Consider the following 24566-nt stretch of genomic DNA (forward strand, 5'->3'; position numbering starts at 1 on the left):
AACCAAGAGGGATCAACTTTCTGAGTCTTTTCTTGTCTGAAGGAAACACCCTCGTTTGTCTTTACATATGACACAGAGCTATCTTGGTTATAAAATCCCAGGTTGAAAATAGTGCCTGCAAATCCTTATAATCATTTATCTTCTAAAATATTTCAAGTAGATAAGGCAAACATCATTTTCCTCTTTAGACATACGAGTGCCCATTTTCCAATAAGTCATTCTTTCCTAAATGTCCATTATTGTTATACCTCCAACTGGCCCACTGTAAGAACAAGAAATTCTGATTAATAGTTCATCGGGACATTTATAGAGAGCTCTTTCTATCAATGGCAAGCACTTTTCTAACAACAAATTCTATGTATTAGCCAAAAGTCCCCATTTCTGATGTTGTATTTACTAAGGATACAGTTAGTTCCTGAGTTCTAAAACAAGCTGTGGATTGTCTTATACTTACACCGTACATCTAGCCTGCTGGTCCATGAGGATTTCCCTAATGTTTTCTCAGGAAAGGGTACCCTGAATGTCAGTCACTTCCTCTTGTCCTTGACTGTCAAATCTGTAGACCCACGGGTGGGTCTTCTTAGGCTATTTAAAATGTTTATTTATTTTTGAGAGAGAGAGAGAGAGAGAGAGAGGGAGAGGGAGAGGGAAAGTGCAGGCACATGTGGTATGCTAGTGTGCTAGTGGGGGAGGGACTGAGAGAAAGGGAGAGAATCCCAAGCAGGCTCTTCACTGACAGTGCAGAGCCCAGTGTGGGGCCCAGTCTCATGAACCGTGAGATCATGACCTGAGCCGAAATGAAGAGTCAGACGCTTAACCATCTGAGCTGCCCAGGCACCCTCCCTTAGATTTTAAAAGACACTTTTCTTACTGGACTTTGAGATGTCACTAAGAACTGTCATAAATTCTCTTTCAGTCCACCTGATTTCTTATTAGCAAGTGGCTTCCACACATTTGGAACTTCCCTGTCCCCTTCACTTGAAACACTGAGTCTTAAGTTGCGATGAGAAATACAGGATCATCAGGTAGGAGGTAAAGTCATAGTTCTGCAGGTTAGATGCACATGAATAATGTTGTGCTTTAACCGCCATGGCCAAGGAGTTTAACCTGCTGCCTAAATACTCCTGTACTTGACGGCCTCCCTCAGTGACTCTGCTGACTTCCCGTGGACCTCCTTTCAAGGTTAGGTTCGCTCTAGTACCAGATTCTAAAACCTCTCCCACCCCGAATCACCTTGGGGTCTTTCTTTACGCTCTGTGTCAAGGAACCCACTTTCCCTTAGGGGTTATCTCTAGTTGCTACTCCAGCTGCCTCCAGTGTATAGATCTTGGATGTCAGTGCCCCCACTGGGCCTCTGAGACAAGTTGCATCAAGGTGTGGCTATCTTAGAATAAGAGGCATGGAGAGCACATCTACATATAAAGAGTGCAGACAGGCATGACCGACTCGGGTCATCTGGTCACTCTGTGTGTCCCTCTGTCTTGACCCCTTTTAGGTGGGAGGACACACCATGCTCCCCATCCGTTGGATGCCCCCTGAAAGCATCATGTACCGGAAGTTCACTACGGAGAGCGATGTGTGGAGCTTTGGGGTGATCCTGTGGGAGATCTTCACCTACGGAAAGCAGCCGTGGTTCCAGCTCTCAAACACAGAGGTACAGAAGGGGATAGATGGGAACCTCGATTTGGGTGAAGGCTGATTGGAGATGGCTCAGGCCAGGACTTAGACATAGTATACAAAACATCAGGTGGGGTTTGGAGCCAGCAGGGCATATGTAGGCAGAAGCAAGAGCGGGGAGCTTCTTGGTAGGAAAAAAAAATTATAGCTGTAGGAATTGTGGCATGATTGTCAAGAGAGCATGAAATCAGATGTTTAAATTGAGATGCGAGTCACGGTCCTGTTTGTCCTGCTACACTTAAACATCACACATGTTTCACTAAGACAGAAAATGAAAACAAAGAACAGCTCTGAGTTCTTCAATTGTGCCATCTTGTGGAAACACCCAAATTATCTGCATTCCCAAAGGCTTTGGGCATCCCAGGGAGGTGCAGCATGGTAGGTGGGGAAGGCACATTTCACGTTCTTGACAGAGCGACGTGTGTGGACTTCCAGGAATAAAAGGACCCATAATAGTAAACATAATAATAATGAACACATTCTATGTTTTTATAATTTTGATTTGTAATAATAAAAATATCGGTAATCAGATTTGCGCAATGGTTAACACTTAGTGCCAGGTACGTTTCTGAGCACGTTAGCTGTAATAACTCAGTACTTTCCACAGATACCTGTCGAGATTCAGGGAGAGGGAAGGGAACTGTTTGGGGTTCTGGAGAGGACTGGCCAGAATCTCAGAGGTGGGAGCTTCTGTGGCATGGAGAGGGCTTGGGCCATGGTCACAGCAGTCCTGGCTCCAGAGCCAGTCAGGATGGTTCTCACTTGTGTCTGGACCAGACTCATGTTGCCCTGGAGAACTCAGTACAGTTAGTGGGCAGTAAGGGGCTCGGATTCCCAACCAAGCAGACTGATAAGAGAATGCAATTATTTTTTTTTAATTTTTTAGATGTTTATTTATTTTTGAGAGAAAGAGTGCCTGAGCGGGGGAGAGGCAGAGAAAGAGGGAGACACAGAAGCCAAAGCAGGCTCCAGGCTCTGAGCTGTCGGCACAGAGCCCAATGTGGGGCTCGATCTCAAAAACCATGAGATTGTGACCTGAGCTGAAGTGGGACGCTTAACCTCCTGAGCCACCCAGGCACCCCCACAGGAGCCTTTGAATATTACGATTTTATCTGAATATTCAAGAAAGTATCTTTGTTTTGGGAAGCTGTGTTCACCTGTGCCCTAACCAGTAAGTTTCTAAGACTGAAAAGAAGGCATTTCTTTAAGTCTGTAGTATCTCATCAATCACAAGCTAAATGAGTCTTAACCACATTTCCCAAAGTAGGACAAGACATTTTAATGACCTTTAAAAAAAGAAAGTGTATCCAAACCCATTTGTTGTAGTGTTTTCAAAAATTGTTGCTGCTTTCTTGGGCTGTGGGATTGGTGGTAAACACAAAGGTTCCCACAAGCGTGCCCACACATACATGCATGCATGCATATGCCCACCCGCATATTGCACATGTGCACACACATGTACAAACATGCACGCACACACATGCATATACCCACCCACATATGTGCACACGTGCATACACATGTAAAAACATGTTTGCACACACATACATGTATGTGTGCACATACCCACCTGCATATGTGCACAGGTGCATACACATGTAAAGACGTGTGCATGCACATACATGCACACACCGACCCGCATATGCACACACATGCACACACATGCACAAACATGTGTGCACTCAGATACAGGCATGCATGCATATACCCACCCGTGTACATGCACACGTGCACACACATGCACAAACATGCACGCACAGAAGCACACACACATCCTGAGCAGAGCCTCCATGTAGTTTGGTGGCTCCAGTAAAGAAGGGATCTGGGTTGAGGGACTATTGGTGTCAGTAGAAGATCTGCCCTGGATACCCAAGTTGGCTTGTAGTAGCCAAGAAAGTGTTTCTGATCATGTTTGTTAAATGTTTATTTATTTTTGAGAGAGAGAGAGAGGGAGAGAGAGAGAGAGAATGTGCAAGTTGGGGAGGGGGAGAGGGAGAGAGAGAGGCATAGAACCTGAAGCAGGCTCCAGGCTCTGAGCTATCAGCACAGAGCCCGACGCGGGGCTCAAATGCACAAACTGTGAAATCACGACCTGAGCTGAGGTCAGATGCTTAATCGACTGAACCACCTGGGTGCCCCAACGTTTCTGATCATTTCTAACACAGTTCGGTGAGACAGTGGCCTTGAAGGTGGGACAGGGCCTCCAGCCACCTGTCCCACTCCACCCTCCAGAGCAGCCAAGTGCTGGCAGCTACTGATCACGGGTTCCTTTACGGAAGCTGACACCCCGGCCAGCCCCACCCTGCAGAAGACGCGACAGAGCACTTTTGGTCGTAGCGTTAACAGCTGCTGCAGTCTGAGCTGGGTCCCTTTCCGTGGAGGTGAAGGTAATGGAGTGTGGAGACAAGGCTCTAATAAGAACGGGAGAATATGAGCAGCTGGAGACCTATCGGGCTGGCACAGAAATGAGTCTCGTGGGCTGGCTCCAACCCCCGGGGTGAACAGGACCAGGAAGGTGCTGACACAGTGAAGGTTTGACAGGCTGTCCTGGGGTCAGAGTGACATGAGACAACATGGCCCTGTTGGGGTCAGCAGGGGGAGACAAAAGAGAACAAAGGCACTTGTCTTGCCCAACTGAACACAGAGTCGCGGGGGCAAAGACACTAGAGGCACTCAGCTAGAGAAGATTCTGTGTATTTTTATCATTACAACCCATCTCCGAACAAGGAAAGTGGAGTTTGGGGCAAGTTGCCCAGAGTTAGGGAGAAGTTAAAACCAACCCAAGTCGTGGAAGATGAAACCTTGAAACGTCACGTATTCGAGGTCAGCAAAGAAGTGCCTTTGATGGGGCGCCGGAGTGGCTCAGTCGGTTGAGCATCCGCCTCTCGATTTCAGCTCACATCATGATGTCGCCGTTCTTGTGTTCAAACGCCACGTCAGGCTCTGTGCTGACAGTGCGGAGCCTGTCTGAGATTCTCTCTCTCTCCTTCTCTCTCTCTGCCCCTGCCTGTTCATGCTCTCTTTCTCTTCCTCTCAAAATAAATAAATAAACATTAAAAAAAAAAAAAAGAAGAAGTGCCTTTGAGAAATTGGAAATGAAGCTCAAATTACAGGCATGGTCCCCACGTGGCCAGCTGGGGTGGGTCCCACCACACGTTATTTGTTTTCTTCCTACTCCTCCTTAGGCCTCCCCTTCAGTACGTGTTGCCATGCTTCGTGCTCTTGGCTTCGTTTGCATTTTACAACACTTAGGAGGTAGTCAAGGCAGACATTTGATCCCCATCTTCCAGATGAGGGTGCTGGGACCCTGTGAGGTTAACTGACTTGCGCCGGCCACCCAGCTGGGCAGTGGTGAATCGTGCAGCAGTCTTGGTGTGAAGGATGTTCACAAAAACCAAATATGCGGGTTAGTGCAAAGAGCAGGGGGTGGGGGCGTGCTGAGCAAGGGACCCGCAAGGTGGCTTAGAGATAAGCAAGGTGCTCTACACAGAGGCCGGGAGCAGGAGGGGAGCTGGCCAGGAAGTGGGAGCTAAGGGGAGGGAGGCATGGAGGGGCCAGATGGTGTAGAGCTCCTTCAAGGAGGTTTCAAAGTCATTCAGGCTCATAAGAGGGGAGGGACAGGTCAGATGCCAGACCCTGCTGCTAAGTGGCAATGAATGCAGGGTGGCATTCAGACGAAATTGAGGGCCAGAGAGGAAGAGTCAAGTACAGGGGAGAGTGTATGTGGGGGAGTCCGTGAAGACCTGACCCAAGGGGCGGGGCACAAAGGGCAATGGTGGGCGCGGCCAGCCAGCCACCTGCACAGGACAGGGGAGAGACTCAGGGCTGTCTCCAGCCAGCCTGCCACCCGTGCAGGGGGGCACCCCGGCTCTGCACTGAAGCCCCTCCGTGAGGTCGTCGCCTGCTGCTTTTGCTGGGTGTGAGCCGCGGGGCCCCGGCGGGGCTTTGGATGTAACGTCCTGCCGCTTTCCACTTTTTCAGGTCATCGAGTGTATCACCCAGGGTCGTGTGCTGGAGCGGCCCCGAGTGTGCCCCAAAGAGGTGTACGACGTCATGCTGGGGTGCTGGCAGAGGGAACCCCAGCAGCGGCTGAACATCAAGGAGATCTACAAAGTCCTTCACGCTTTGGGGAAAGCCGCCCCCATCTACCTGGACATCCTCGGCTAGCGGTGGCTGGCGGTCACGGATGCGTACTCTGTTGCCTCCTGTCTCCCGGCCTCACATCCTCCCTTGTCACCTCACACTCCTTTCTTCCATCCTGACTGAAGCGAACATCTTCATATAAACTCAAGTGCCTGCTACACATACAACACTGAAAAAAAAAAAAGGAAAGAAAAAAACCCTGTAAGGCAGTTTGGCGAATATATATATATATATATACATATATATATTTATATATCTAACTATCTATCTATCTATATCCACAGACAGAGAGATACCTTCTCTAATACAGAGAGAAGCTGCTGACACAGAAACCATAAGACTGTAACAACAACTCAGAAAATCTTAAATATTATAAACACAAATGGAAACCCCCTTTGACGGAAGCTGGGGTCCCTGCTTCTTCGGCTCCGGCTTTTCGGAGCCGAAGACCTTGATGACACAGAGACGGTCTTCCTGCGGGGACAGGAGGAGCTGGGGTGGGGTGCGAATTGTTCAGGCGATTACCTGCACAGGTGCGTTTCCCCTCCCCGGCCCCCCCCTCCCCGAGCTCTGCACAGGTGCATGGACAGACCCCATCAACTGCACTCAGGATGCAGCGGGAAAGAACACCGGACCGGGGGCCTCTGGAAAAGCCTCATGTCTCCCCTGACTGTTGCCTCCACGCCTTCCCCTTTCCTCTGCTTCAAGACGGTTCTCCCATTCGTCCATTCTGGAAAGTAGAGTCCTGACGCTTTTGGAAGTCAGTGAGGGCGTGTACCAGTCAACACGTAACAACCGACAAGACACAAAACCATCATGACAATGGACTTCATCCATCTTGGGTGTAAACCACGCTCACGTTCCTTCCTAAATTTGAAAGGGACGTGCCATTTATTCTCTGAACCTCAAGAACTGGACGTTCTGGACTTAGCCACAGAAGAAGAAGCTGAAATTCGAACCCTCCCTGGCAAGGCACTGCCTCTCGTCTTTCCCTCGCTGGAAAGACTCCTCAGCCCCACCTCCCGCATTCGGGCCTTTGGGGGAGTTTGGGGGCGAAGGGAACGTCCCGCCTGTTGCCCGCAAATGTGGACGCAGCAGGGTTCCGGTAGCAGGAGACTTCGTTCCTTGTAGGTCGTTATAAAGTGTGCCCCTCCGTGTCCTCTGTTTCTCATCCTGCCTGCCCAGGTCCCCAGCCCCCCACTTCCTGGGCCTCTCGCAAGTCCCAGGTGAACCTCACTGCCAGGGAAGGGAGCCAGGTGTAGCCAGAGCGTGGGGCAGCGCTTGTATCGGGGAGCGAGGCGGTACCGTGGGCAGCAGCCAGCAGGGGAGAATCTATCTGGCACCTGCACCGGCCCCTTGGCATTCTCCTCACGTTTCCAGGCCCTGGAAGGATTGATGCATCTGCCTTTGAGCTGCTGTGAAAATGCAGGGGCTGAAAAATCGCTTTTGTGGGCTGGGGGCGGGGGGAGGGGCCGAGGCTTCTCTGGGAGGTGTCCGCCGCGGGCCACGGCCACAGGCGCGGCATCTTAATGAGGACTGAGCCCTGACCAGGGAGAGAGAATGAGGCGTGTGGGCTGGGGTCCTGGCCGCTGCTGTCAAGGGCTGTCACGGGGGCAGATCTCCGGGCCTCCCCGATGCACGACAAGGAAATGCTTCCGGAGGGCAACCGCCTGGCCCCTCCCAGCTCGCCGGCCCCTCCACCTCACCCCAAGCACAGAGCTACCTAGTGGACTGTCCTTTGCCCAGTGGGAGCCTCCGGGAGTGGGGGGCTCGGACCCGCACCCTGCCCTGCCAGCCGGAGGGGCTGTCGGCGGCCCCCGGTGGCCTGGTCAGCTGCAGTGCGGGCATCCCTGTGGGGTTTGGGACAAATCCTGTATGTGTGGTTTTGCTTCTTTTTTTAGACCCACAAATGTTTTTATTCCAATAGAAAAGAGCTGTGCTCAGACTGTAGGCCTCGGTTGGAAGTCGGGGATCAGTGGGGCCGCTCAGCTGGGCTGGGAGGGGAGCCGGAGTTTGGTTTAGGGTTTTCACTGTGCTGAGTTCCCAACCCAAAGGACTTTGGAGGAGGGCTGGGTGGACCGACCACCTCAGAGGAACCCTTTGCTCTCCTATGGCAGGTATCCTCCTGTCTTTCCACCCAGAGGCCGTGGCTCTATTCTGGGGACTCTAATGCTGGCTGAACTGTGCCGTCTGGTGTTGAGCAGGGTAACTAAGAGAGAGGTGAGCGTGGAGGGGGGGCCTTGAGGGGGAAGGGCCTCTGGTTAGATGTGAGGCCCTAAGGCTCCCGTTGCTGCCAAAACAGATCTTGTGTGGCCTTCCATCTCACAGGCTGTGTTTCTAGAACCTCATGGTCACTGATAGGCTGGGAAGAGGGGGTGTGGGAAGGAGTTGGAAGCTGCTGGGCAACTGGGAATGAGGAACCTTCTAGGGTTTCACCTCAGGGTGCAGAGTCATCACGGCCTAATGGAAGAAGACAGTTCCTTCGGGAGCCAGGAGCCCTGGAAGAGACGGAAGTTGTCTGATTGTACAGGCCCTCGTGCTGGCCATGGGGATGTGTCTGCATCATGTCCCCTGGAAGCCGCTGCCTCTCGTGAGGGCGGAGCAAGGGGCAGCAGAGAGGGAGGCCCAGCTTTCTTACCCCCTTGTCGTGCTCTCTTTGTACAGTCTACATGTCGACTTATGTAAAGGCAAGGAAAAAAAAAAGCTTTCTGGAGGGTGAGGGAGGCAAAGACTAGGACTGTGGTCACTGAAGGGGCACCCGGGGCCCTGGGAGCAAGCAGGGGACATTATCCCTCCTGTGGTGGGAAGCTCGGCTGAGACTTGCTCTACTGGGTCTCAGTCTCCTGTCTGCGAAACAAGAGGTGCCTCTTCGTCTCCGGCCCTTCAGGGTCTGAAGTGTTTAGGTTCTCACAGTGCTGAGTCACTGTGCCATTGTTCACGGTAGCGCCCCGGAATGCGACGGTGGCCCTCCAGGGTGGCCCTCCTCGGGCCTTGCGTGGGCAGGGGCAGCTGCCACCGGGGGCTCGAGGGCCTGGGCCCACATGGGTCCTGTGGACACTCCTCTCCTTCTTGGTGCCTCCGTCACAATGGCAGATGTCCGAGATGACTTTAGACCCAGAGGGCGTGTTTGGTCTTTTTCCCCATCCCCAGCCTCTTTGCACACCTAGAAAGCTCTGGCGAAGGCCTATCCATCTATTTATTTTCAAAGAGCTCAGTGTGACTAAATGAGTCTTACAGTGACATCCCATCAGCCAGTGTAGCCACCCCAGTCTGTCCCACTGTCACCCCTCCACACCAAAATCCACATTTTAAAAAAGCATGCTAGAGGGACCGTGAAGATGCGGTTGGATGCAGACACCATCGTGAGCCTTGGGGGAAGCTCCAGGTCCCTGAGGCTGACCTCCCTGCCATGTCTTCCTCATCTGGTCCCCTCCTGGACTGAGTGACAGGGACCTGCTGTCGGGTGCCCACCTTGGAGTAAGGAGGCATGGCCAAGGGTCCTCCCTGTTCTTGACTTTGGACGTGAACCAGATGCCGCCCTCTTATTATATCCCTGACCTCAGTGGATCTCGAGACTCACTGAGCGTTCTCTTGCTAACAGACGAGAGACTTGTGTTCCTCCACTCAGCAGATCATGCCCAGATCCTCCCTGGAGAGAGGCTTCCCTCTGGAGGCCAAGGAGCCTTGGTCCTTCTGGGTTCAGGTTGAACCTTACCCTTCTTCTCTAGTGATGCTTATCTTGTGGAATATACTAGTGCAAATATTTTCGGTGCTAAATACTACAGAAACCAACACCCATAGGAGAGCTGACAGCCAATTTCTGGGGGTGCGTGAGACACCCCCTCAAAAGCGGAAGGATTCCGTTGTGCTGGGACACTACAGGATGCATGGGAGCTTGGGTGGGAGCATGCAGGGATGTGGAAAGACCGTCGAATTCCCAGCTCTGCTCTTGGTTACCCAGGTGCCCATGGCCAGGTCATAATCTCTCAGAGTATCAGATTTCTCATCTGAGACATTTGAGAGACCAGAATAGATATCCTTGGGATTCTTCTCAATTAAAAAAAAAAAATCTGTTCTGCTCCCACCTATTTTGTTTTCTCTGCTTTTTTACTTGCTTATCAGAAATAAGAGACAAGATGAAAGGCAGGTATGGAAGGGGAGGAGGAAAAGTTACCCAAGGCAAGAAACTGTTTCTGGAAGGCACATAGGGAAGACTGTAGTGATTGGTAGGGTTGAGGGATATTGGGGGGTAGGGGGACAGGCACACGGGCTCACCGGCTGCCGCCTGGCCCCATGGCTGATTTCCACAGGCTTTCCTTCCTCAGCTAGCTGGCTACTCCATTCCACACCGATGCACCGTGAGCCGGCAGAAACCATTCCAAGATAGGGAGACACACCTGCGTACCTCTCATGCAGGCCACTGGCAATTTGAACTCAGAAACCAACAGATGTTTCCCTTCAAATGCTATTTCCAGGAGGTAGGATGTTGGAAAGAGGGCAGTATTTTAGGATGCAGACTCTTCACCCAAGTCCTTTTCCTTTCAGGAATGATGAATGGTGTCCTTGCTCCTCTTTTCCCAAACTAAACAGCAGCCGGATTGTCTTGTTCGAGGTGTGGTTACTGCAACAGGCAGTCTTGGGCTTTGAGAGCTTCGCTGTGCTTTGCTTAGAGTCTGAAGCCAAGAAACGCCTCTAGGTGTTGGTTGAATGAGCCATGTCCTGACAGGCTAGAGGACCACTCTCAGATGCCCCCGGGATGGCTATTGTCAGCTTTGGTGGAGCCAGCCTGCTAGAGTACCCAATGGCATTTGCCTTAGAGCAAGAAATGGCACCCTTAGCTCAGGGCTTGGTGCTGTAGCCACTTTGGTGTTGGTCCCTGGTGTGCCAAACTTTTCTTTGATACCAAATAAAATGTTCAGGCTAGCACATAATAGGTTTTAAAGGGAAATCCCAAGTCTTTGTATCATTGTTAAGATCTCAATATAGACTCCAGAAAATGCTTTGGGATTGCTTAACATCATTGGTAGCATCATCTGAGGGGGAGTATAGGCCCATATACATTGCATGTTTATGTCTCTATATTTAATTAGACTGACTTCAGTGAAGTTCTGCTTGGACTCAGCAAACGGATTCCTTGATGCTTGGTCTCTTTCAGTCTCACATTCCTTGGAGATGAGCTATCCAGAGATGGACTGGCCTACAAGAGACAGAAAGATGCTATTGGGAAATCTGTCATTTTGTAAAATTTGATCACTTGGTGCTCCCTGGATTAATGCTGGTGACAACATTCTGGGCATCTGAAAATCCCTCCTTCTGGCAGTCTGATAGATTACCTTACAGGAGTGCTTTCTACTACTTTCCATTTGGGAGTCAGCATTGAATTTACCAGGACTGTAGATGCAACCACTCCCTAGAAGGGATGGGACAGAGAGAATGCGAGATGCCGATCATGCTCACTCTTTTGGAAAAGTGACTGGTGGATGTGGTGAACATTCGTGTCACTACTTTGGGCATTAGGACTTTTGCTGTAAGCATAAACTGTTTCACCCTAAGGAACTGAATCATGGCTTCTGATAGAGTCTCTGTTTCCCTGGTACAATCTCCCCAAGCATAGTTTTCCTTGACTTCCTAAAAAAATTCTATGCGTTGCAACAAGAGATGTCTCTGGCCCAAGTGTCAGTGTGCCAATATAGATGCTTTCCTATTTCACAAGGAGATCTGTGGAGATTGAGGTCCCCCTCAAAATACTTGGAATTCTTGATCAAAGTAATAAAATTCAGATTCCCCTTCCTTTTTAGCTAAGTTCCAAATTTAAAACTAGGCCTTGTCTGATACTTGCAGTAGGGATGGTGTCTTAAACCAGTGTGCTGAGTTATTTCCCCTCATACTGAGGCAGGACAGTAAGCTCTGTTAATTTTTCCTCTAATCACCAAGGTAAACATTGCTTTGTGTGCAGTGCTATGGCCCAAACTTGTAGTTTGCAAGAGACACTTCTAGCCAACAAAGCTAGACGTTTCTAGATGTATCAAGAGAACACGGATGAGGAAAGTACTGAGCATCTGAGGCTCAGGGCATCTGAGAAGTACCTTGGAGCTCAGGTGTCTTGCTTTCCAGTTTGACATATTATGAGAAGAATTGGTTTGTTATCATTTTAGACAATGACCAGTGTAGACGTCCTTCATCAAAGTCCAAAGGAAGACTGAGAACCCTGATACCCACTATATTCTCGAACATTGTTTTGGATGCAGTTTCTCCAAAGCCCAATGAGAAATGTCAGTACTCAAGTCTAGGTCTGATAGTTATTCCTTCATTTAAGAAGAGTGTATGGAAGTCATTAAAAAAGAAGAATTTTGTGATATGTTAACTGGGAGGACTCAAATGAATAGCTTCCTTAAATGTTTTGTTTCTTTCTTGGAGAACTCTCCGTGACCCGTCTCCACTTAACAGCTATGTGACGTTCAGCCGATGCTTCTGAGCCCACCTCTGGGGTAAATGAATAAACCTGGTCCAGGTGATTTGATTTCTGCTTTCTGCAGAAGAGAAGTAAATCTCAGTAAAGAAGATTTTCTTTCATTTTTGTGCTTCTTACTTTTTCCTTTTTTTTTTTCTTTTGGCTGTATCCTCTTGCCTCCATGGGACTGACAATCCAACATCTCCTACTCCATGAAAGTCTTAATGTGAGGTGAATTCCAGGACCACAAACAGTTAGGACTTCAAACAGTGAGAAAATTGGCGCTGAATGATTCGGCACACAAAGCAGAAAACCCTCATTTCCTGCAGGCAGGATGGAATTGACTGTTATATTAAGACTTGTGAAGGAGCCCTGCCCCAGAGTAATTTCGATGCTGTCAGACAACGTTGACATCTAGATTAACCTCTGTGCAGTGAAGTTTACTGCAAAGCTCATTGGGATGCAAGTGGTGTATCTCTGCAAATCCCATCTGGAACCCTCGGTGGCCCATCCCTTCCCCACCCACTGCTCACTCCATCCGTGAACTTTTAGCCCCCAGGAGCAGAGAAGCCATGACTGGGGTCTGAGCCCAGCAGAGGGAGCTTCTTGACCTCTCTCTAACCACAGTGCTGAGCCAAGTTTTCCACTCCGTGGGAGTGACAGTGGGGGTCACTGTCTTGGTTTTTCCCGAGGGGACTGCACATCAAGGCGTGGAAGCCACTCTGCTGATGACAAAACGGCTTTGCAGCATATCTCGACGCTGCACAAAGTGAAATGGTTTATGAAGAATTAGTGTGCACTGCCTCAGTGAACCCTGCTCTCCCCCCCCTACCCCACTCCCCGGGGTCCCCCAGCAATTCTTGGTGTGGATGTAGCAGGTCAGGGCTACAGCCAGGTGGCCAGATGGGGTAGTGGGTTCTGATGGACAAAGGGCTTGCCCTGGGTCTGTGCAGGGGTTTCCCACAATCCTTATGGGAGAGAGGCAGCCCCAGCTCCTTCCTCTCCTGGTTGGGACAGAGTGTGTACCTCTCAGAAGCCCCGGTGTGTCAGCTCTTTCCTTATGGGGTGGTGGGCTCCAGCGTGGCCTGGACCCTTTCTGACCCAACTGTGCCATGCCACGTGAAGGCACAGCGGCCAGCGGAAACCTCAAATCTGAACTCACGGCTTCTTTACGAACCAAGGCTGTTAATTACATCAGAAGTCTGAAGAAAAGGCCTTTAGTTTAGATTCCGACTCCTCCACCTTCAGATTCCCTCCTTCGGGCTGCTCCACACCATCCCGGGTGTCTTGGGAAACTGACCTGCAGAGTTTAGAATACCGTGAAGCCCAGAGAGCATATTTCTCCGGGGGTTTTACTGATTCTGATTCTCTCTGAAATTGTTTTTCCTACCTTGCCTCTTGCTTTGAATAGGAGTAACAGTCTCCTTGTATGTTCTCAGATATTTCTTTAGGAGAAATGAAAGCTTCCGGCCAAGGACACTGTGTTTATTGACTGGGGAAAATAGATTTCTGGGCCAACTAATGTCACAGTCATACAGAGGCAAACCTGAGGACGTTATTTGAAAGCAATTGTCAGTGTTGCATCTTGTTCTAGATGCTCAAGCTCACGTAGTGCAAACTACATTCATCCCTCATTATTTATAATACTTGTTTAAATGCACACATGTGCACACCATCCCCTCCGCCCCCCACAAATGCATCTTCACTCATCTTGGTCTAATATGACCCAACAAGCCAATGTGCCCTGCATGTTCCTCCCACTGATATCTGTGTCTATGTGCATGCAAGTATGTATGCTCCAGACATGTGGCTTCTTAAACTTCTCTACAGCTCATCTTTTCTTTTAATATCGTCACACAGCCTGTGACTTTCTCCACTATGGATCATTTTATGAAGTTAGGGTGTTTTCAAAGGAGACTGGATCCCAAGTTTTCAGAACCTTCGTATTTAAAGGTTGGACTAGTTTTCTCAGAGAAACACAAAACCAAACTAAGCCTTGATATAGATTTTATGTAATTAATTTGGAGGATGGTCGGGCGGGGAGAAGCACTGAATTTTGGCTTGAATAATACGTGCTAAGTACAGATATACATGTGAACTGTGCTAAGGACAGATATACATGTGAACAGATATACATAGTTCAAGCAGATTACTGAAGCTATCTTGGAGTTGAAGCCTTTAGATAGGAAACTCAAAACATTCAGATTGAATCAGAACTTGATGAGAAAGGGTCCGATTTTCCCTGGGAAAGTTAGATGTTCCATGGGACATGGAAGGAACACTGGGTTGGAAGTGAGTAACTGCACTGGGTGTTACTTGGTGGGTGGCTGTGCACAAGTCACCTCAATTATCTGGCCCGAGGTGGAAGTGTCCTTAGTATAAATGGGCAGCTGGCAGCTAGTTGCAGACTAGCCCTCTCTCTGATTCCAGTGAGGGCTAAACCGATCTACTTCACCCAGGGACGGCTCCAACCAGCTGTCATTAAAGCGTACCTTCTCAAGTCTCACCCAGAACAGGTGTGCACAACCTCCCATCCTACAGAGTCAGCCCGGTGTTCATCTTGCAGTCAGTTCACATCTCACACCTGCTGTTGAACGCTGTCCAAACTCTGAACTCCTATGGTCCATCGCTGTCCCTGACTCCAGCCCTTAAAGTCTGGCTTTTATCTCTGAAAGTCAAGGAAAGCCCTCTGGGCCCATCTCCTTCTTCCCTACCCTGAGCATCAGCCGTGCTTGTGACTGAGCCTAGCTAGGTTCCTGGAGAAGAAAACTGTATGTTCTAGCAGCCATCCGTCAGTCTCTTTCCAGCTCCATGGACCAAGTGATTAGCTCCTCATTAGCACCTCATCAGTTGCTTTTGCACCAGAGACTCTGGGACAACAAGCCTATTATAATGCCTCAGTCTGTCTTTTTGAAGTCATCCCTTCCTTCTGGCTCGATTGAGGAAGGAGAGCCTGCTACCAACAGCTTTTCCTTCAAATTTCTCTGGCTTTTTTTTCCCCCTGGCTGTTAAATATACAGATAAATGGTAAACAGTGGCTTTCTCTTTTGTTTTCCAGGCCCCTCCCAGGGTGAGTGTCCTATGCCCCTACGGAACAGGAGCACCACAGACCACATGTCAGCACAGTGTTCATTTATTTAGTGGAATGGTTATAATATTGACACAAAGGTTTGCAGCATCTAAATCTTGAGGGGGATAAGAGGCTTTTTCTATCAAATGAGATCTTTACTGTGATGGCACAAGAAGGGTTTATACCTTAAGAACAGCAATGAACCTGAGAACATGCTCCCTCTTTAAGGAACAATGAGGTGGAAGAAATCACTGGAGAAGTCACCAGGACACCAGACCCTCTATTCCGCAAATCACGATGTTTCAATAGATGCTTCAACTCTGTCCTTGACATGGCTCTAAAAACATAATAATGAACTATGATCAGCTATCCACATTTACTACTAAAATTCATCATGTCTAACCCAACCCCTATTTTTATCAAATATCATTTTTTTTCATAACTCTCGGGATAGTTCAATGTTGCTTTTTTTTTCCTGGGCCCCTTCTAATATTTTCAGTGAGTTTTTTTTCATTTTTATTTCTTTAGGAAAGACATGGGGTCTATGTTAAATATTGTCTGTGATAAAATGGCAAGTGAGGTGGAGGGAGGTGATGAGCTGAGGACACAGAGGACCTCTGAGCTCGACTTCCTGCTGAAAAGCATTATCCCTTCTGTGCCTCAGTTTCTTAAGCCACAGAAAAGAGCCGTTAACAACCCCCCTCCTGTCACGGAGGGTTGTAATGAGCACCCAATGAAGTCATAGCTGTCAAAGTGCTCTGTGAGTGCCACAGGACCCCTTGAAGAGGTAAAGCCCCCTCTCTGGCAGTGAGTGTTGCAAATAGGCTTGCTGATGCCGAGCTGTGAGCGGCTCTGGCATGTGCCTTCTTTCGAGGCACACAAGCAGTTTCTCCTTCAAATTTCTTAAATTCCCCCTGCAGTCCGGTTTCTAGATTGTGGCCTTGGCTTTTTCCTCTTTGGCCACTGCGCTTCGAGAGATGGAGAATACCTTTACAAAAATATAAGCAGAAGGAGGATAGTTTACCCATTTGGCTTTGTCATTGAAAAGAGATTACCGGTAGGTTTTGTTTTCAGGCCTGGAACCCTGAACATTTTATAGCAAGATGCCGTCTCCTGCTGCATTGAACTCCAGATCATCCGTTGTTGATTTTATGAGATTCTGTAGATTTAAATGTAATGTTTTTTAACTGAAGACTGTATGAAGCTTCCTTTATAAATTGGGTGGTAAAACTAATCTTGCAGGAAGTACCCGAAGTGATAATGATCCTGAAGCAGCTTTGCATTCATTCTGGGGCCAGCATTTTGTACATGGGGAAATAACTTTAAGATGGAATGAACTGCTTGAGTGAAGACCAAATGCTAAACCACACTTCTGATAGCCTTGGGCACCAACAAGTAGGTGTGAGTGGGATTCCCACTGAGAAACGCCTCTGATTGAAAATGAAACCCCTGACAGTAAATCCTGAGGCCAGATTGCCAAGGTTACAACAGTGAAGTCATTTACAGCCCCTAAAAAAATCCCAGGTGTTTGTAGCATCAGCCACTATTTTAGGTACCTTGCAATGGTGACTACTTGGCAAGGTTAATCTTTAGAGTGTGATTTCCTTTAGATTTCCGAGCCACAACCAGGTGTGATGTAACTGACTAAGAGCTGTGCATGATTAAAAAAAAGAGGATTTTGATCACTCCAGAGAGGAATCAGAATAAAGCCGAGTACCTGAAATCCTAAGAAATCCACAAATATTTTGCTCAAGTTCAGACTTCTGTTTTCTCTTTTTACCTTGGGCTCAATTTTTGTTTGTCTTACATAGAAAAGCAACATCTCCATGCTGAAATTCTGTCCCCACCCCCCCCGCCCCCTGCGCCCCCTGTAGCTGTGCAGCAACAGAAAGCATTTCAGCTTTCTTTGAAAGGAGAGTCTAAATTGGGTTATGACTAGGATTTTAAATTACGGTGTGAAATTGGAGAAGGCAAGCTAGTTCAGGGCAGTGTTCCATAATTCATTCTGATAATCCCGAGGAGATGACCTCCTTCACAGTACTGTGAAGGCCTGCTTTGAACAAGCCGTTTCACTGTGTAACTTCCTAGTGACAAGACTGATTATTTAAGGATTTCAGAGGTATCATTTGAGAAATAACTCACTGGAAGTGGAAAATTTGATCTAATATGTTAACAGGAACAAGAAGAACTTATTTTAATCCTTTTTTCCCTTTCCTGAGAATTTAGTCTTTTTGAGGGGCTATTGGGATACTTCCTTTTCAAGGCTAGAAAAGATTAATTTTAGTTCATGTCTAAAAGCAAAGACTCCCCCAAGCCCAGTAGAGTCGGAAGCAACCAAAAATGGCCCATGGTAATTTTCTGTTACCCCACAGCATCAAGGACCCTTCTTGTTTATGTGTGTGGGCCATGGTGGGTAAGCTCAAGGGCACTGTCCAAATAAAATGAAAAGAAAGCAAGTCAGGACAAGAACATTCTCACTTTGAATGTGAGAGAAAACAGCAGTCCTGCTTTCTCTGGCAAAAAACTGTGTACTGTTAAGGGAAGAATTATGTTCCTTCTTAAGTAAGTTTCACTTTCAGAGAGAGAGTGTGTGTTTGTGTGTGTGTGTGTGTGTGTGTGTGTGTTGGCTGAAAGGGGGTGGGTGGAGCCAGTAAAGAAATAGTTCTGGGTTTAGACCTTAGGCATAGTAAAAGCTCTGCTCAGTTTCTCAGAATGTGACAATAAGATTGGGGTGGAGAGAAATTCAGGGGCCCATATTCCAGTATGTGGTAACATTTTACCTAAATATTTCCTTCAGGAACTTTTAATCATAGCAAGTCAAATCAATCCTATGTCTGTAATTGGTATCAGGAAAAAGAAGTATGTAGGTAATTTCTGCAGCCCCTAATGCTTTTCTAAGAATTGGACGTCCTTGCATTACATGAGGGAATATGTAAGTAGGGACTGAATGGGGAGGTAGATTGGATGAACTACCCCATCAGTATTATGGCAATGCATTAGTTCTGTCCTGCAGGAAAACCAGGGTCACTTCAGGGCCACTTTCATTAAAATGGCATAAAAAGAGGCATTTGAAACATGTTTTGGGACCTGCTACCTACAGTCAGCCTCTGCTGAATGAGTTTTCACTTTGATGAAGACACAGTTTCTGGCTGGTCAGTGATTCCTGGGTATCTGTTTTCAGCACCAGGGACAGCAAACACCTCCCTCAATTGAATTAAAACCTATCTTGATTGGCCTTCCAGGCAAGGCAGAGTAGGTTTTTCCTTTACTTCCTATCCATGGGGGCCTCCGCCTGCAAGACTTTACTCTTAAGTTCAGGTGTTCACATCTTTTATTTAGCTCTAAGCCTAGTGGCTTAGCTGTTTTTGTCACATTCATCAACAAATGATGAAGGCTGGACTAATACTGCCAGGTCTCCTGGCTCAGAGGAATGGAAAGAAAGACGCCTAGACATCAACGGACAGCACACTTAGGCAGAGGAACCCCCTGCAGAAAGTCTTCACAAGGCACCATTGATTTGTAAACTCCCAAATGGGAGGCTGATTATTGGCAATTGCTTCCTTTTTTTTTATCTGCATGGTTCCCATAAAGTACAGGTCTACATTTTATTCTGTGTGCATTTGTAGGTGATATTTCACAGGAGCTGAACAGAAGCTATGAGCTTTGGGGGAAGAAAAGGGCCCAGTAATGCTGTTAGTAAGCCTTTTGGAGATGCTAGGTAGGCATTGCTTTGAATGCCAGCAGCCACCCTTCAGATCTGAGTCCTGTTCAGCAGCTAACTTTGCCTTAAGCAATGCAAATGGCTCCTTGAAGCCTTCATCAGGCCAGACTGAAGGGGTACCCTGAGAAAATGAGCATAGCAGAAGCAAATGTTTTCATTTGGCATTGTGATTGACCAGTTGTCATTTAGCACAACAATAGTGCATAAATGTCATCATAGAGGTACCATTGTCTTCTTTTAACAATCAGCTATATCCTCCTCACTTTTGTCAGGATGGCCCCCCCCCCCCCCCGGGCTGAGAAAGCAACACAGTCACTGCACATTTCATCTTAAATACTGTCTTCTATTTCATAGACGTTGAATAAATTCCACTTCAGCTGCCTCTGGACCATCCAAAGCTCTGAGCACTCCCTCTCTTCTTCTTTCTCTCCCACCTTCAGTGTTGCTTATCATAATTCATAACATTTGATGGTCTACGACCATAAAAGATTCTTTTTAGGATAAATCAGGTGGACGCAGCAGGCCAGAGCCAGGTCTCAGAGGAGCAAGTTCAATGGAACTGTAATGTTTAACCTTGGGGTAGGTCTGAGGAGAAGCCATCCTTCCCCTCCATTCCTTGTCCTCCTGAGGGTGTCCTATTCCAGTGCTCACATTTGCCGTGCAAAAAAGGCATGAGTTCCTCTAGATTATTTGTGTGAAAGCTAGGGGAAGGCAGGTTCAAACATTCTCTATTAGAGTCCCTTTAGAATGGAGGAGCTTTGTTTTATATTGACATCAAGGAACAACCTTAGTTTGGAAAGAATGTAAGTGGAAGATCAACAGCTACAGGAGAGCTCAATAAGAGAAGTGTTTTTTTTTTTCCCTTAAAACAGAGAAGAAGAAGTTGCAGATTGCCTGGTGGGAAACAAATGATCTACTGACCAGGGAGAAAAGTGGTCTAAGACTAGAGATACAGAAGCAGACATCTCTAGAAGTAGAGATGATGCCAATCATAGTCTTGGGAGGGAACAGACCAGAGAATAAAATTGTATGGAGGTTCTCAGTACTTTTTCTGGAAAATTCCTATAATACTCAAGGGCACTTCTAGCCCTCTGCCTACTTAGAGATGAGCTCAGTGCTACTTCTGGGTTCTTAAGGCAAATGCCCTACAAACACCAAAGTCTTGTATTTTCCACTGTCAGTCAACACTGGCTGTCTTGAGTGGGATTATTTCCCCCTTCCCTATGTGAAAGGGACTTGTTTTCAGGAGAAGTGTCCTTTAAACATCCAGCTAAAACTGGAGGTAATTTTTTGCATGAATGGCTTTTTACAGCTAGGTCTAAAGCAGAACAAAACTTGTATTAAACTAAGTGCTACTTTACATATCTTATTTCAAGGGAAATGAAGGATTTATTGCCGTGTAAATGATGTACACTGATTTGTTTCCTACTGGACATTACATGTCCCTTTATCTTTAGGCTGATGTTGTGCAGCAAACTTTCAATATCTGGAAAATCAGCTGGTACCTACTTCAGTGCACTCGTAGGATGTTATATTCTCAGAGAAGAATTTTGCAAATGAAGTTTAGGTGCTGCTATAACTGATTTTCATCCCTATCCCTAAGCTTTCTGTACTAAATATATGTAAAGTGATTATATCTTGTCTGAGCCCATGTGTTTGTGTGTGTTTCCCAATGTTTATATAAACATATTGGCCATCTGAAGCATTAGTTGGATTATGGCGACTGATGAACAATGGTGTACATGGCATGTGGACATGTGATACATACACACACTTGTTCCGAGGCCAAGCTAATCTTACAGAGTTTAGGAAACGATACGTGGCATGGCTTGGGAAACGTTCAGCAGCGGATGTAGTACAGCCAAGCCACCATTCACAGTGGAGACCTTGACAGCAGCAGAGCTGAGGTGTGCTCAACTGGATTTTATGTCATTTATTTTAATCTCAATGGATTGTTCTTCAGTTCTGTTTAATGATTTAGACGTATTCCATCATGATGCTTGTTTCTTCCCCCCAGGCCACTGGACAGTGCTGATCATGTTTGTTTCCCATCATTTCGATCCCAAAGTTGTTAACTTAAAATGGGTGGCTGAGGTTTTAGTAAAACTGGGTTTTACTAGTAGTAACCCCTTCCTTGAGGTACTATTTTTTCCATTCTCTTCATTTATGACAACTAAATCCATTGGCTATGCTAAGTTCATTTGCATCCTAGCAAGTCCTGGAGAATCAATTTAGTTAAAATAATGACTGTATTTGCCTCCAGAGAAGAGGCTTGTGGTCTAAATAAAATCCTTGGGTAAAGGTGTCTTTTATGCAAAAAATATGGATTCTAACTTGGTAAGATGGCCCCAGGGTAGGGGGGATGTGTTCTCAGTTGATATTAAGGGATGTGTTGAAAAGGCAAGTGCCCTCCCTTTCTCTGTTCCCCACCCCACCCTACCTTCCTCCCCAACCTCAAAAGAAAACAGAAAATTATTTTTTTAAATTGTATTAATAATTTATGTTTAATACAAAAGGATGATTTAATGGTATCACCAAAGGTCATTTCTCCCATTGTGCATGTCCTTCACTCAGCCCCGTACCCATCACCCCATTCTTCACCCTCATGCTTCCATCCCGAGGCAAACATGTGTCTTCATTGGAATCTATCAGTGTTGAAGTTAAATGTGGGGGCAGAGATTTAACACCATGACATTAATGAAAACCACCCATTCTTCACTTTCAAATAGTTAATTGCTACAAGAAGGCAAACTCTTTTCTTGGTTATTGCTTAAAAACATTTTATACATATATATGTATATATGTGTGTGTATGTATGGACATATGTATGTATATGCACATGTACATGTATATATGTATATATCCATCTCCAATATAAATATATCATATGTGATAGTTGTAAATACTTCTTGGTCATGTCTGTCTTCCTCATGGTATCATATCTTCAGTGTTATGTTAACAACTCCATTTATTGATTGATGAAATCGTGTGTAGACCTGTATCCTCCTGACATAGTTTATGTAGGGTCTCTTCTCAAATAAAGTATAAAACATGAATGCCCTTGTTTTTATTTGGATTCATTATTTAGTAGAGAAGTGTGTTGGATTTAAAGGTATGTTGAAATCTGGTAAAATCCTAATGTGTGCAAAAAGTATAGGATCCAGTACCATCTTGACAGCTGAGACCCTGATTTGCTGAGAGTAAAAGTAGCTTGAAAAATGTTTAAGGTAGACCCTAGGTTGAATATTGGATTGAGATGAGTGTTTCAAGAAGAATGTACACACATTTTTGATTTGAGGCATGGCTGAGCTGTATGTCATGGTGGTGTCCCATCATTCCATGTATGTTGTTCTTCAACTTCCTAGTTACAATAATTTCAGTAACAGTTTTAAGGTGGGATAAGATATGTTCCCTTGGCTATTCTTTCATCCCAAAGGTTTTAGGATTCATTGACCTAATTACTTTAAAACCCCATCTCCGTCTTCTTTTCTTTCCACTAACCCTTCCTTTCTCTCCATCTTTCTCTCTCCTTTCCTTCATATAATGTGTTTCCTATAGTGAAATTTCAAGACTTGCTTCTATTAATTTCTTTCAAAAGCACTGATGGTTGTGGGAGAGAGATAGGGAGGTTCAGTTTGTAATTTCAATCATGAGAGGTCAACAGAGTTGTGGAAAGATTTAAGGCAGGGTTCCCCCACCTCATCACTGTTGACATTTTGGACCAGAGAATTCTCCATTGTGGGGAGCTGTTCTGTGCATTTTAGGATGTTTATCAACATTTTTATTAGAAGCACTTTTCCTTTTCTGTCCCCCTCCCAGAGTGTGTCAGCCAGAAATGTCTCCAAACATTACCTGGTGTGTCCCCCAGGGGGGGCAAAGTTGCCCTGGTTCAAAGCTACCAGTTGAAGAGCTTAGATCTCATCACACAGTATCACACGGTATTAAAAGAGGAATTAAATTCAGGAAAATTGAGAGCCCCAGGTCATGTGCCAGCCCTTTCTAGCCCAGCTGCTTATCTGTACCACATGATAAACTTGTCTGTTTTCTCTAAGCACGTCTCCCCTCAAAGCCTATTGCTAAGGATCAACTTGCAGCACCACATTTGGGTTTCAGAAGACAATAGAAGTCTCTCCCTAATCTCCATGTATCAAAAATGTTATCCCTAGAATACCTGCCCATACCAATTTACAAAAAATGTATAATACGTGGGACTCTGTGTGGGAAGAAGCCCAAATGGCCTTTTCGAAGGTTCTATCCCTGTGAAAGAAGCTGGCATAGCCAAAGTACAGAAACATTGTCCTTCAATTGTCCCTTGCGATATAAATCATACTTCTCACCTGGCCTTGCTCCGTGGCCATATAAACTACAAGGTCATAATTAGGTCAACAAAAATCCTTAGTATATACATTTCTTTTTAATGAGTAAGCAAACATGCATTAAATCTTTCTAGTCAAGGGCTAATGTTGTCTATACAGTGATATGTGCTTAGTATCTACTTACTAGACGTTTGTTGAGTTGAACTGAATTTCTCATTGTCCAAGGCCCAGATCATTTGTACAGCATGCAAAGTGCTGTCACTATGCCTCATGAACCCAACTTACAAAAACCATTCAGGATCCAGAATTCTGAACAGCCCTGACAATGTGGAAATTATGAGTAAATATCTTTCCTCCCCAGTCTGTGGCTGGTCTTGCATCAGTGGCCTCCCATGGCAGCAACCATGTCAGAACTGGGCTTTTAAAGGCAACAGTAGATGCTTCTCAAAGTAGGATTTGGAAGAATGCCCTCTACAGTCTAGGCCTTGTGGCTTGGCTCTTTCATTATTTAGAGTAGTGATAGCAATCGACTGGAGCGAGTGACAGCAGATCCTCCTACCCTCCTACCTTCCTTTCATCCTTGAAACCCTCAGCCCATCCTCCCCAGAGGGTCCTTCCTGCTCCACACAAAGACCAAAGGTCTCGAGAGCTCACATCTGCATTTTAGAGTGTCCTCACACCCTTGTAACCCATGATTTGTCATTTATTTTGGAAAGAGATTACAAGGATTTGACAAATTTATGGACTTCTGGGCCTGGAAGGTCCTTGACTGATAATCTCATTCAACTACCTGCCTGTAACTAGGAGTCTCAGGTAAACAAAAACTGGAATAATCTCTCAAATAAAAGCCTCTTTCAGTACCAGAGGATATGGATAATACTGTTGTCTTATAAAGACAACATGCTTCTAAAAAATCATCACCCCAGTGGTGACACAAAGAAACAATCACCTGACAAACTTCAGAAATAGCAACTGGCTGTCCCTGAAATGGAACCTGGAGGCGCCTCTAATGGCATCAACAGAAGTGCTGGGAATGCACTCGTTAGACACGAGGTAGAGATGCAGATTTATCACAGCTGATGTCCTTGATGAGGGGTTAATTCTTGGCACAGATCATGGACATACATAGGAGGGAGCTTTCAAGGATACTACCTGAGGTTCTCAGAACACATTATCTTAATGTTTCAA

At 46.5% G+C, this 24566-nt stretch overlaps 1 protein-coding gene across 2 annotated transcripts in view; it reads left to right on the plus strand.

Annotated features, from left to right (window-relative positions):
- Window positions 1-22118, plus strand: part of NTRK3 (neurotrophic receptor tyrosine kinase 3) — a 398764-nt gene extending 376646 nt beyond the window's left edge. For both annotated transcript variants that reach the window (XM_043554722.1, XM_043554724.1), the window contains 2 exons: window positions 1496-1654; window positions 5659-22118. In XM_043554722.1, the coding sequence (XP_043410657.1) occupies window positions 1496-1654; window positions 5659-5844 (345 nt within the window). In that variant the 3' untranslated portion in view covers window positions 5845-22118. The remainder of the gene's footprint in view (window positions 1-1495; window positions 1655-5658) is intronic.
- The last annotated feature ends 2448 nt before the right edge of the window (window positions 22119-24566 follow it).

Source organism: Prionailurus bengalensis, chromosome B3 (assembly GCF_016509475.1).
Source record: "Prionailurus bengalensis isolate Pbe53 chromosome B3, Fcat_Pben_1.1_paternal_pri, whole genome shotgun sequence".
Classification (NCBI taxonomy): domain Eukaryota; kingdom Metazoa; phylum Chordata; class Mammalia; order Carnivora; family Felidae; genus Prionailurus; species Prionailurus bengalensis.